Consider the following 15,310-nt stretch of genomic DNA (forward strand, 5'->3'; position numbering starts at 1 on the left):
GTGAGTGAGTGGCTGTGTGGTGTTTAGTTGCTGGCTGGGGTTAAACCACAGCAATGTGGAATAAATATAGATCTTCAAAGCATTTGAGTCCTTACACGGGAGAAGGAAAACTCCATGATGGCTGAATTAGCCATGAAGTGAAAGAAACTGGAAAAAGACTAAAAGGAACTGGGAGGAATAGGAGGGAAGGATGTCCCACAGTCTAAAACCATCTCACTATGGTTCTACACAAAAATATTTGCATCAGGCCACAACCATTTCTGTAGAGGAAAGAATGCTCAAAATTATGTTTCCATAGCAATGCAAAACCTACTCATCTATTGATTTCATTATTAATATGCAATTTTTTAATCTGTTCTAGACCAATGCTGAGGGAGGCCAGTATTCATCTAAAAACAGGAGTGATGATACAATCCTACAAGCTGACTAGAACTGGAGACCACTACAGGTAAGTGTTCAATGAGACCTCTTACTCCCCACAATTATATCACTGTCTGAATTTTTTCACACCAAACACAAATTCAGGTGACTAATGAGAGCTTCTTTCTAATACCAGACAACAGGCAGCTGGAAAACACAGGAAGGCTCGTTCTCTTAATACCAGCATGATCAGTAAAAGCTTATGAAAAGCTAAAAGAATTTCTTGATGACAAAACACAAACTCAGATTAATTTAGCCTAAGGCAACTAAACAGCCAGTGGAAAGAAAAAGGCACTTTTGGTGAGTAATTCAGCCCACCTAGAATCTGAGCAACTCTGTGATGATACCTATGCTTCTGCTTGTGGTTACGCAGGGAGCTTAGGGTATCCATGGCTGTAAATCAGGCATTTCAGTTTTGTGGGATTAATGCTGGCCAAAGAGTCCACAAAACCCCAAGCAGTGGTGAAAACAGAATGTGTGGAAACAGGCTGAGTCACTGCAGAACTTGTGTAGTAACCCTCAAAGAGAGCTAGAAGGCTTGTGAGACAAGATTAGTCAGGCAAAAGTAAACAATTCACACTTGGAATAGCAACACTGGGAAATTACATCTTCAGCAGCATTGGAGAACTTGAAAATGCTGCAAGCAGTAAAGACTACAAAGTTGCATAGTGTGAGCCAAGGAGTTTTACATGTTCTTCTTGTTCATAGAAGTATCCATTTTCTTTAAAAATCTTGATACAAAAAAGACAGAATTTCCTTTCCAAAGTAAGAGCATCCAGGTCCAGATGCCTTGAATTCTTCTACCAAAACCCAAAAATGCTAATGAGACCCTTCTGCAATTGCTGTGCTCTTGGGCTGCCGTTTCCAGTAGTTGGCACCAAACCCATAGCATTGAGTTGCTCAGAATTTAAAGACATAAAGTAAATCAATTCACTGAAATGTAGCATTGTGGTAATATTCCTTCGCCCTACTCATATCAAATAACAGCAACACCAAAGGGCGAATTCAAACCAGTCTAAAACCTCTTTGTTTGCCTCACTGTAGCCTATATATCATGTAACAGTGGAATAATGAACAGGAAAGTGAACCTATCAAGACTTTATATATGCTATACATATTCTAGTCTTTACACCTTATTTTTAAATAACTATTTAGTTGATTGACTTTTCATGGAATTCACTACTAAACAGTAAATGCTGCAGAAATTCAGGTATGGAGGTTAGTATGACTGATGACTCTGCTGATACCTACTGTTAGATAATGATGGAGGTCTGTGCCCAAAAAAAAAAGGAAACAAACCAAACTTCTTTCCCTGACATGATCAGCAGTTACTTCCTACTTTGTGTCGTGCCAAGCCAAAGAACAGAAAAAGGAGTTTAGCTAAACTATAGGTTTCCAAAGGGTGGCTTGCTTTAAAAGCTGCATTAAAATCTGTAATTATGCTTTATATAAATATCACATAAAAATCTGAACCTGAATAAATCAAGTGGCCAATAAAAATCATGAGCATGTCTTATTTGGTTAAGAACACATGGATATTTTATTGTCTATATTACAAAGATTGGAATCATTGGTAATGATGATAAACATTTGTGCCAGCACCATGCTAAATGATCCCAATTTTGCTAATATTGACCTGTTGGGAGGCAGAATAAACAGCCGCATAATTAGAAACACTTCAAATATACCTCACGATTAGTATTTCCAACACTACATTTATGTTATCACCTTCCCAGCAATGGGAAACTTCACATCAATGAAAAGCAGATACAGCAGTGAAAATAAAACAAAAATAAATAATATTGATCATCTGTTTCCAGCCTTCTATGCAAAAGAAACATTTATATTTACAGCTGAGGCAATACTTTCATTACAAACTCCTACTTTCAAGCACTTTCACTGGATTGGAAAAAAATTGCCCAAGAGGATAAAATTTATCGATTTCTCCCTTAGCCTAGTGAAGATTTCTCTTCCCCCGTACTCCTCCTCCTTCACTGCATAGGAGATAGAAGGAATTAATAAAAATCTTCCTGGTTATTTTAGAGCTAAATAAGTGGAGGAGGGAGACATTTTTCACAGGTTAAGGATTGTGCCTAAGCTTTTTCTGTTGCTGTGTGATACAAGGAATGTGAATCATCCTTGTCACTTGAGAAAGAAACTCACAGAGAAAGAATAAGACAGCGAAGTGGGAAGAAAAGATGGATCAGCAGAGGAGTCATGCTAAGAAAATTCTTCTGACATCATTAAATCCAGCCCTTAAAATAGCACTGCTTATCTAGCCCAGAATTCCTCCTTTTTGGAGCATGACAATGAAGCAAGACCATACCATAGAACAGCAAACTCCAAAGGGATGAAAATCAGTAAACAAGTCATTTTAGAAGGTGATTTGGGATAGACATTGATAATTCAAGGAAAAAGTAGAAAATGGATAACCAACCGATCTTGGCTAAAATCACAGCCAATTATTCAAATGTCAGATATTCAAAATGTTTGGAGGTTCACTAAGTGCCTTGTCACAGTCTTAATAAATAAAAAAAAAAAAATTAAAAAAATAAAAGCACTGAGAAGCAGAGCTCCTGCACAGGCTTACTGACCTAAGGCAGTGAAGGGCCAGTGACCTCCAGCCCAAGGGCTCCCCACTCGCCCCACTGAGACACCGTACCATTACAACAGCATTCTTGCAACAGAAGAAACAGTGTGCTGTCCCCACTTTCCAAAACACCCAGATGTTTTACTGAGACTTCCGTTATTTATTCATTGTCTCAAGATTTCTTATTTACCAGATAGTGTTACATTCTCACTGAAAGGGTAAGGATGAATTGAGAATTAGAGAAGCCAGTCTAGAGTCCTCTTTCCAGTCCAGAGTCCTCTCTCCACAAAAGTGCCTGCCTTTGGTCATTCATGATCTAAATAAACCATAACCCCAGCCCAAGCTAAAGTCACTGTGGTTTCTAATTCCAAATTTTTACCAAATTCAGTATGTGCCATTTTAGTGAAGGTAAGTTTGATGCTGATGTTAAAAATAAAGAAAAAGAATGAATTAAATTAAATTGTAGGAATTCACAGAAAGTATCACACCAAATGTTTAACTTGCTTACCTTCATCATAAATTTCTGTAGAGCCACGAGAAGGGGAAAAAAAGAGAAAATGTGAAATGAATATTTGCTTTCAGGTGCTTAAAATGGGATTTGTTTTCCCTGAAAAAGTGAGTGGGACACACAGAACTACAAACCACATTTAAAAGGAACATTTATCATTGCAATTAGCATAATTATATAGCTCGTGCTAGAAAGCAAAACAGCTGCTCAGAAAAGGGCTTCATCATTTTTTTATGCAATAGTTTTCTCAGATTTTTTTTACTTTAAATAATATAGCACATTAAATACTTGTTGCTTAAAGATAAAACACAGTACAGGTAAAACAGGAGCTATGCCTGATCATCTTAAACAACTTGCTCTGCAGATAGTTTCTAGCTAAGTACAACGTGAGTTGTAAAGTCCTGCATTCAAAGCGCAGTGCTGGAGAGCAACACCATTATTGTAGTAATATATCGTATGTAAATGCACAATAAATTAAGAAAATTAAAACATTACTAATACTTCATGCAGTGGTTAAAAAAAAAAATCAGTGCTACATGACTGATGTCTGAAGATTATGGAAATTTTTAGGTTAATTTTCATGGAGGTTGCTCAAGAATAAAAGGGGAGTGATACATTATGTTACATGCAGTGATTTGTTTTTCTTTGCGAGAGTCCTATGGCCAACTTTTCCTCTTTTGACCTCACCAATTCTTGTTTTGATATCACAAAGTTTGAAGTTGAGGACTGAAGTTTGGCAGCAAACCTCTATCCCACATGAAAAGAGAGTCTAACTGGAGAGCTTCCAAGCAAGACTGGGTCCTTTCATTTCGTACATGCTTTTAAAACAGAAGTATCTGTTCTCAAAGATGTACAAGATGTTCTAACTTAAAAAAAAAAAAAAGTATAATCTAATCATCTCAAAATGTTCAGAGACTTCTCTCCTTAAAAGTATTCCAGGTCTATTTGTTAGTTAGACATTTGGAAACAAATTGACCAAAACTAAAGATCATGCACCCTGTCCACCATCCCCATAAAGGAAGGATTTAAAATACAGTAAGATCATTTTGACATTATTATTCATCCCACTTCTTGTCACTCCAGTATTTTGTTTGCTTTTACTGGGTGGCTCCAGAAACTAACCAGAAGTCTGCTGAGCTGTCTACAGTGGGGTGCATGTGTAAATTCATTAATACAGAAACAAGTTAATTACAGGATTAATTCTAATATAACCTTTCCTATATTTATCAATACAGACTTTCATTTGCCATCATGCTGTCAGTTTATCAAGGAGATTAGATCCATCAAAGACCTCAGTCTCTTCCAGCTGTCATTCATCTGTGAAATTTTATTCTGAGAACTACGCAACCCCACTGCTTTTTCCATATTACAAGTACATTAAACAACAGTCCTTCTGTGAAACCTTCTGGTTCTCTTCTTGATAATTTATTTAACTGCTTGACTGTAATCTCTTAACTAGCTTCAAATTAAAGTGAATAGTTTATCTCTTCCCTTGATTACTAAAATGATACAGCAGCTTCTTGTGCTGGATTTTTTTGGAAGACCAGATTTAACTACTTATTCTCTTCAGTGGACATATTAAATGAACTGTAACAAATGAGAAACAATTGTCATGTGTTTAGATCTGTCATATTGTGTTCTTCAGAGTTACTCTGGTTCCTTAACGATTTTGAAGATGATTTACATGTCATTCTTAGAGACAGAAAGCGCCATGAACTGTCCCCCCCCAAGCTAGAAATCCTGAAAGACAACAGTGGGTGAGGGAAGTCTGAACACATATATCCACCTACTGCTTCAAAACCACCAGGGGAAGAAATACTCTGAAACTTAATTGTTGTAAAAATGTTTTCTCTTCATAGCAGACACTTAAATACATGTTATATCCATCCACCATTGTGAAGGGAATGCCCCAGCAAAACTTCAGGCCAAGCCTAAGAAGTTATGTGCCATGAACTGTGCTGGCCTCAGCTGCCCAGCTACCAGCAAATGGACAGGGCAAAGGCTTCCAGCAACTCCTGTCACACCCTTCTGCAAGAACATTCTCCAAGGGTTTCAGACCAAAGCCCTTCTTACCTAAAGGAGAATGCTTACTTAGAAAAACATTAACTCTCACCTTGGCGGGGGGACACAAGCAAAAAAACCCCGCACCACCCTGAAGCAAAACAACAGAAATGACAGAAACTACACACTTCAGGTAGGCAACAAGCTGTTACACAAGAAATTTCTCCAACTCACCCTCTGCAGAGGGAAGAGCTTTCTGCTCCTTCACACTTGCTCTCTGTGCCTCAGCACGACAGCACACAGGAGTTTCTGGACTAACACTAGCAATTCAGAATGTCTATTTGAAAATTAAACAGATAGACCAGACCTATAATTTGAAATTTCTTAATGCCATTCTAACATCCATTGCTCTTGAAAGGTATTGCTTTCCAAACGCTAACACCAAAGTGTTAAAGTGATAAAAAGACAGACTGATACAGTCACTAAGTACAACAAATAATTGTTGTACACTTCAACACTAACTCAGCTAAGAGTAAAAGAAGAGATCAAATTGTGATGACATGTTATTTTAGTTATACGCAAAGCTCCTGCTCCATCAGTGGAGTAGCACTGATGACAGTAGAGCTTGGTCATATTAACATTTGAAATGTGACATTCTACACACCCTAACAAACAATGTAGAGGTATGCAATATCCAGTATGAGACTCTATTAAAAACAAGCTCAGTCTTAAGAGTTATTAAGGATGAGATTTATGATGTAGATTTCAGCTAGTTGTGTAGACTTTACAGTCAAGAAAGAGACAGTCATTTCTAGAATGCAATTCATCTGATTTATTAAGCTGACATTTTCTGTAGGACAGGACCAACTATGCACTAGAAGTGTTTGATTCTCTGTGGTGACTACAATTAGGAGTCTAAATAAGTTGCTAATCCTACACTGTCTACCGCGTAAACGCCTAAAGCACCTTCAATATCTGAAGAGTTGACCAGTTATGAACTAAGTACAGAACACCTATATTGTATTAGATACTGAAATTCAAGAATCCACTGGAGGTTCTCTACTGCGCATTCAGAAGCAAGGTAATAATTGGACTTCTGACGTACTTCTGAACTACAAATAAGTGTCTCTGTTAAATCCAGTCCTACTGAAATCAATGCAAATTTGATGACTAAATGCATCGAAGACACCATTTCACCTTTAGAATTCACTTGTTCAAGAAATCAGAATGTGCTGGTTTACATGCACCTGTTTCTCTAGCATCCAAATTTCTCAGAAGTTTTTCTGAGAGGTAGGACTGATAACTGAATGTAACCAACAACTGGATAACCATATTCCGCTGACTTAAGTCTGCAGGTGCATATGCTATCTGATCTTCTGGGGACAAACAACTATGTGAGTGCTTAGTGTCACACAAATATCATCCTTGTGGAGGAACTAAACTCAGCACTCAGCAGCTAGATTGCCTGTATGGCTTGGAACATGACCTAATAAATAAATAAGGAAAAAAACCTTTGCAGGATTTCAAATTATTAGATTTGAGGCACATTACACCCATTATTCTATCCATCATCCTAACTATTCTCTAAATAAATGAATTAAATAAATAAAATTTAAAACCTATTGAAGCTTTATCTGAGGACACAAAGGATATGTTGTCAATGTAAATATTTACATTGGGCTATTATATTTTTTGGCTCCTTGGACGGCTATTGGGTAGCGTATCACTTACTATGATTGTTCAAATACCTTGTAATTCATAATCTCACCTTAATTCTTGGGCTCTCTGGCTAGATTAAAAAGTAACAGCAATGCTATTTTATTTGGAATTTTTTATAGCAAAGTTATCAAGATTAGTTTTAAAATCCTTTTAATTTAGAGATTATTGCCCGACTATATCTTTTGTACTATTCTTGTAGTATTGTATTTGCTTACGTAGAAATATCAGGTCTTTACACTAACCTAACCAAGAAGTATTGAAAACAAGTAACTGAAAGTAGAGTTTGCTGCAATTCACAGTAATTACTACACTAAACACAGCTTGAAGTTCTCAGATCTATAATACAGACTGAAGGAGAAATACCAAAGGAATCCTACTATACAGTTGGAAATGCTACTATTCTATTAAAATAAGTGCCAGTCAGATTTGCACACAGATTTCTTTTGAAAAGAAGAAGTGTACTTAGAAAATGTTTGTATTACTTTCTTTTGATGATGTGAATTAGACTTGTGCTGCAATTAGCAGCCACGACAATATACAGTACACTAAGGATGGAACTGCAGATGTCATTGAAACTATAGCTATAGGTGTGGCATTTTAAGCAGTATTTCCATAGTCACTCCATTTCGATAAGCCTGTTCATTTTAACATCATTCGGTGCTACCTCCTCCCATTTTCCCTCAAGAGAAAATGTATGAGAAAAACTGAGTGATCCTGTGTTAACACTGCTGAAATTACTCCCTGCATTGAGTCACCTCTGCAGCCTATGTTATATCTAAAATTTAAATGCAAATGCTTTAAACTGGCAGATCAAATATTTGTGCATAATTAGCATATTTTCCCACCACAGTAATCTGACAAATAAATCTATATTTATGTAAATGAACCTAGTGTGAACAAAAAATTCTCAGTAAAAATTAAGTCCTTAGATAATTCATTTAATGTTTGAAAATCACACTGATTATAAATCAGGGATGTGCAATTAATTACTTTAATGGCACTGAAGACATACTACTGCAACCATTTGTCTTGATGAAGCTTTATTTTGTGGTTCACTCCAAATTCTACAACAACCCTAGCTTTTTTCCTCTAGCCAAAATCCACTTGTTATATTTATCCAATCCACACTATCCTAAAAGCCAGAATCTATTCACTTCTCAATTCAGAAGTCTCTGTAATGAAAGCAATTCTCTTGAAAAGTGTCTAAAGTGTGTTTCCTTATTCTGCAAGTTTCTTTTCTCCAAAGAAACTGAAAATTAGTTTTACTAGTGGCATAAAACTAAGCTAACACAATAACTGTTTCAGGGGAAGAGAAAAAGATTTCCCATTGCCTTCAACAGAAGAGGCTCCTCTGTCTATTTGAAAGTTGCAGACAATCCTACAATGTTATAGTTAGCACAGCTTTGCCATTAGCCTGTGTAAGGATGAAAATCCTTGTCCCTTGCACTCTAAATTTAAGAACCAATACACTTGGTTTCCCGTCAGGTAAGAAGCTCTTCAGAGTAATCTGTCTTGAATGATGTCTCTTAATGCCAAATTTTCAAAATAATTCACCAGCTATATGTGGGCAAATGTGTAAAAAAGGCCAGGTTTTGGAAACGGTAGATGGCCTAGAAAATTCCCACTCCTTAAACTGAATTCTGTTACAGTGCTAAGCAGTTGTTCTGAAAGGCAAGACAGACATTCAGGTGCTTTTATGAGAACAGAAGTCCCTTAAAAAAAAATCAAACCCTTAAAGTATACAACACCCACCTTGAAATCTCAAATTTGCAAACAAACACCAATAGTTGCTAATTCACAACAACAGTACCTTTATTTCCCTTATTTCATAAATATATTAAAAGAGAAAAAATGACAGGCAGATTGAAAGGAATTACTTTCACTACGCATTATTCAATTTCAGTTTATTTCACTACTGTTATTTTCTCTGTAAATAAGATATATTCAGTGTCTTCTAAGTTTCAGTTGAAATTTAGTAAATCCCTCTGATCAAATCCTGGGCTTTTCCCCCTTGGTAGTTTAATTAAAAGCAGAAGAGCCATTTTCAAATATGAAATGGGGACCAGGATGAAAAGGTAAGCCTTACTTCCATTAGTTTTTACTTTTGGCGAGATGTCTTTAATCTGTTTGATTTAGCACTGAAGCAGACCTACAAGCCCTCACAGTCATACCTGCTGAGAGACAAAAGGAAAAAGCCAAAGGTCCGAGGCATATTTTCAGCCCATTTAATTTTCACCTAGCTTCAACTGCCACATAGGCCTTACAGTAGAATACAGATTTTGGAACAAAATCATGAGAAGAATAATAGTCATTTGACAGGAGAAGCACAGCAGAACTGGAGTAATTCCCTCCAAAATTTTTGTTAGCACACTTTACGGGCTGGAGTCAGCTCCGAAGTGGATGACTCTAGCTTACCCTTTGAGGCATGAAACTGCTTGCAGCAGTTCAGTTACTAATTTGGTCATTAATTTGACATGAAGCTTGTCCAACTTAGGCTCTGGGTTTGGGCTTCAAGGTGTCCCCAGGTACATAGACATAACTGAACACACTTGCATTAATCTTGTGTGTTCTCCATTGGACAATGGCTTATGAAGAAATATATGTATTAGAATGAGGTGTCTGGCCTCAGTGACCATGCAGCTGTGCAACAGCCAGCCTTCTGATGCATTAATTCAGCATGTACATCTGCAGCCCACCAGAAGACCTCTGGTAACACTCTGGGATTATAGAGGTGGTTAAAAGCTGCTTTACAGGGCAAACTACAGCTCATCTGAGATAGAATAATTTCATATTTGAAGTAAAGCCAGCACCCACTCCATCTCCATCAGACAGGAGGTTGTCTGGATTACAGAATTGGTCTATTAAAAAAAGAGGTTAGCAAATGTAACTCAGAACAAAACTAGCTCTGCTGTCACGGGAACCATTTCTCTTTTAAATGGTTTAAGGGGACATTTCTGTGAAGCAGTCTTTCCAAGGCATAACATTTTGATGTTACTAAATTCTGAGGTTTTTTTTAAAAAAAGCAGAGCTGACTTGTATTTATGCAGGTAATCCTATATTTTCCAAGAATACACTCTTTGAATATTTCAGTCAAAAACAAGACATGTCAGAGTGTAACCAATAAAATTCTGGCTTACCATTTTTGATGCATCATGAACTATGAAGCCAGGTGCCTGTATACTACTGAACTTCCTTTTTATTGCTGTTTTTCTCTTTATAGAAGAATTCTTCATAGAAATAAAAGTACAGAATCTAAAGATTTAGAACCAAGCCCTCTCACTTGTAATTAAAAAGGTGGAGAAAATTAGAAGATAACCTAACCATCAGTGTGGCTTAAAAACATTCCAAATCAATCCCTATAAAACTTTGCTGGTTGTCACAAATATCAGATTCACAGAGTATGAATAATGCTGTCATACTGATACAATTAGGTAAAATTAATACTTAACTACAGTTATTCTTAAATATTATAAACATCTACATATATATGTCATATGACATAGATAGTTGGGAATACATGAGTACAAAGGGGGTTGAAAAGCCTAAGCCACCATTTAAACAATGTACTTACCTACAGGAATCTCAAGGAAGCTACAACTTGAGTCACTACTTACTATAAACATGTCATAATCACAGATTAAAATTCCATAATATCTGGCTGAAATAAAGTGAGACCAGTGCTCTAGCTATGATATTGGCCATATACTAAAGGACATCTGAGGTTGTTTCTGGTCATGTGCAGCTCAAATTAAGTATTAAGAAATCAAGGAGGCTTATTATGGTCCAAGCTTTCAGACAGGCTTCTAACATTTTAAATGTGAACAAACAATTCTACACACACTTTTACGACTACTAACTCATACATATGCAGATGTTAGAGATTACATTGTAGAAAAAACATACGTAAATATGTCCCATATAGGGGAGTTATATCAGATGCCCAAACAAATATGCATGGTAAACACAGACACATTAGGAAAGGCCTTAACAACACATTCAGCAGAGAACTGTGCTTTGGCTTTATTTGCTAAGATCTATGAATGATTTTTTTTATTCTGTAGCAGCTGTTCTCCATCATTAAATATTTTGTATATATATTATTTGCAGCTAGTTGCGGCGTCACACAATATTTATCAGTACTAATTATCTTACTGTCATGCATTTTAGGATTACAGTGTCTATACTGGAAAAGGCAGGGTGGGTTACAGAATGGAGTTATAACATTAGACAGCAAGGCTCAAAACTGACAGGCAATAATCATACATTTATATTACACAATTCTACAATCAAATTAAAAGAGAGAAAACTCATTGTGGTAGCATGAAATTTGGTATGACAATTCAGGAATGACCAGATCCTACATGACCATGTATTTGCCTCTTTTTTTGAGCCATGCAAGTTGAAGGGTCATGAACACAGAGGGTATCAAAACAGACAGGTTAGACTCAGTGGCAACATGAAACATTTGGGATCAAGTGAATAAAAGACATAATCACATACCCATTTTTCCACATCAACTAGCTGTAGAAAGAAAAAGCAAGAAATCAGTAAATCTCTTTCCTTAAATACAGCATATCAAAGTCTATTTTGAAGTTAACATTTCACATTTTTGGAAATGTATCTAGTATGAAAGAAAATGTATGAGTAGAAGCTATTCTCCTGGCATCTCCTCTTGAAAATGCCAATTCCTCACTTTTTGTCTTTATTTTATGGGAAGCACTTCAAATTCTGGAAGTCCAAAATGTCTATCTGTATATCAGATAATAGGCAGCAAATGAAGACCAATGCTGAATTAATTCCACACTGTATTCAGTACCAACCAGTCAAACATACAGAACATAGTTTCCCACAAAGCATATCTCCATTTTCTCTTGAGTAAAGCTCTGTCATAAGTGAACATTATTCACTTGAAAAGGCTTAGTGGCTGCTCTTCAAGGTTTGCCATTTTAATGAATGCCATAAATATGAAAAGTAAAATTAGGGGGTACCTGTCAAACCCTGACCCGACAACCTGCAGTATAAGAGAATATCTTGCCTAAGAACAGAGAACACCAAAATGCCATTCATTTTTCCTATGGGGAATGAGAGAATCACTTCTAAAAGCTTAAGGTTTTGTATTAACAAAACTGTTTCAAGGTTCATTAAGGAAACACATTTTAAATTACTCTCTCTAAAAAGTCTTCGGATCATCTTACAGTCTCAGAAAGGATTGAGAGTATCTACTAGAACACTTTTCAGCTACTAGAAAGGTTAGTATGGCACTACCTATTAAAAACTTACTTGGCACCAACAGCAGCATATCTGAAGCAGATTTGTCTCTGGACTTAGCACAGAAAACTCTGCAGCATGTCAAGCCTTCTGTGGTTTTACTGCAGGTACACATTGACCTTTTTTTAGCAGATGTCACATAGAATTTCAGCAATAATTTAAGATAGCTTAGTGCAAACCATGAGCAATTTTCAAAACCAGTAGTAGTTGGATTCCAGCTTACTTGTGAAATTACTGTAATAAAAGGCAATGTATTTAGTTCTCTTCTATTAAAATAGTTTTATTCAACGTAAATTTTCACGCTTTCTTTAATATACATTTCAATTAAAATGAAGCTTCATATTTTCAATATTATTCAGTCCCGCTAGCACACAAAGGTTAGAAAACACCATCTGACCTGCCAACTAATTAACACGATAAACTTATAAGCATTTATTAATCTGAAAATTCCTACCCCTCTTCTGAGATTTGGACTGCATTTAGATTTATAATAGAAATTCTGTGATTTGTCTTTTTTTTTTTTTTTAATACTCTTTACTGTGACTTTTTTATCAACCAAGCTGCAGAAATCCCTCCTAAAACACACGTAGTGTTTTAAAATAGATGCAATATAAGAAAAGATATAATAAGATGTGGATAAGTTAGAAAAGCAAGCAATGATTTAAATCTAAATACAATCAATACAACTACAATGCCTTAAAAAAAAAAGAGTAAGCAATAGCCAAGTTAGATTCACGTATAAGTCTTTCATTTATTACCTTGCTTTTGATACGCCTTTTGTTTTGTTAAAATCATATACACGCTGAGAACAACATTACAAGCAATTTGACTGTGTGACAATGATAGAAAGAGGTGAATTGATTCACACTTTATTGCCTTGCTTTGAGAAGTTCTCACTGTCCCAAAATTTAAGTGAACAGGGCAGCCACAATTGGTGTCAGAAAGAAACCACTCAAAGCTCAGCGTACTTTATCAGTTGTACAATCGATTGCCTTATAATTGCTGAATTGTCCATTTACTTTAAGTTAATGGACACCAGTTATCTTCAAGAGTCAAGTGCAGTATTTGTCAATATTTATAAACTGTATAGACTAAACCTGCATTAGTATACCGATCTTCAAGTAGATTTGTCAACAGGCTTTGGCATATGCCAAAGGCACACTTATTCAGTAGTCTCTCACAGGACAACCACTTGAACTGTGCATGTACTCTTGTCAAACCCTACAGTTTGACACCTACATGATGGTCATACGGGAAAGACTATGAATGCATCCAAAGAGATCTGCTTCTGAAAGCATGGTACAGTGCAGAGCCCAGTAAAATCTTGCATTTTTAATTATAGCCATATTCTAGGCCGCCTGCTGTGTGCCTCTTGAGAGCCCTCCCGGATCCCATGTGCTCCCTTTTCTCTAGCCATCTGTGGGAGAGCTCTTCCAGTTACTGAAATTACACGAAAACATTTCTTTCTTAAAACCCACTTTGTCCCAAGTTTTAAAACTTGCCTGTGCAATGTATGGAGATAAAATTTTGATAGCTTTTACCCAATGGAACCTATTCTGGAAGACTTGTGACCTTCAAGACATTTAGTATCCTATTTGGGGGCGAAAAAAGGCATAAGCATGACCTAATAATATATCTACTTGCCTGGAAATTCCTAGTAATGCAGATTAGGTAAACCTACAGGTATATCAGATTACTCATATCTAAGATTAATTGTTCTAATGTAGACAAAATAGATATAAAGCTCACATAAACAGAAATGAAACAATGGATATCTCAGCCTAGTGTTTGTATCTAAGATCTAAGCTATGATTCAGATAACAAGCAAGCAGATGCTTCACAGCACATCTAAATACAGATTCTGCTTCACACTGACAATGCCGTCTTGTCTGCCTTCACAGACTAGAATACACAGGAGCCCCTTTTCCCGTGGATTTCCCAGTATACATAAAAATTCAGGAAACACTGAGATTCAAAGCTCCTTTTGCTATGTACACATTAGTCATTAATCTGGGGAGGCAGGGGGAAACACCACAACACAACAAAACAAACCAACCAAACAACACCTCCCCCCCAAAAAACAAAACAAAACAAAAAAACAAAACAAAAAAAACCACAAACAAGCCCAAATAAAAAAGTCCCTTCTACTAGACCACATCTTGTCACCTTCCTCTTTGGAGTGCTTAATGCTCCTTGGAATTGGAATTACCTGTTCTTACCATAAATTACTCAAGTTTTGCTGAGCTCTTGACCTGTTAAAAGGTATGTATCTTCCAACTGGTCTAAGAAGGTTTAAACTTCAGGAAGGGTTGGGGGGATGGCAGGCAGGGATTGGCATTCACTTCTGTAAGTTCCCTCTCACTGTGGTATCTTACACTGTAAACTACTTTATTTCAATTGTACATTATGTTAACCACAGTCTGAAAGAACAGTACAATAATTTATTTTATAAAGCACAGTAAATTTTGCCTCATCACAATAGATCCAAATCCATGGAATTTAATAACTATTCCTCTTCTGGCTCATTTTCTCTCCTGATCACTAAGTCACTTTGTTTGGAAAAAGAAAACAGTTAGGTAGGTATATACTAATTTTTCCCTTTTTCTTTATCCTTCACATTATTTCTTCCAGTAGAGGAAGCAAAATCTGTCTTAAAACATACATACCTCACATGCAGTATGCTGCTTAGAAATATCCCTTCCACATGTATCTGGGTACTTGGAAAAATTTCCCCAGAAGAAAACAACATGACACTGGCTAACATTAGATACCAAAATTATGTGGGTTCATTGCCATGTGACAGT

At 36.4% G+C, this 15,310-nt stretch overlaps 1 protein-coding gene across 1 annotated transcript in view; it reads right to left on the reverse strand.

Annotated features, from left to right (window-relative positions):
* RYR2 (ryanodine receptor 2 (cardiac)) overlaps positions 1-15,310 on the reverse strand; it is a 342,788-nt gene that overhangs the window by 286,465 nt on the left and 41,013 nt on the right. Inside the window, exons 4-5 of the mRNA XM_010562945.1 lie at positions 11,739-11,759; positions 3,519-3,533 (exon numbers count right to left, since the gene is read on the reverse strand). Coding sequence (XP_010561247.1) covers positions 3,519-3,533; positions 11,739-11,759 — 36 coding nt within the window. The remainder of the gene's footprint in view (positions 1-3,518; positions 3,534-11,738; positions 11,760-15,310) is intronic.

This window comes from Haliaeetus leucocephalus, unplaced genomic scaffold (assembly GCF_000737465.1).
Source record: "Haliaeetus leucocephalus isolate CR32 unplaced genomic scaffold, Haliaeetus_leucocephalus-4.0 Scaffold162, whole genome shotgun sequence".
NCBI lineage: Eukaryota > Metazoa > Chordata > Aves > Accipitriformes > Accipitridae > Haliaeetus > Haliaeetus leucocephalus.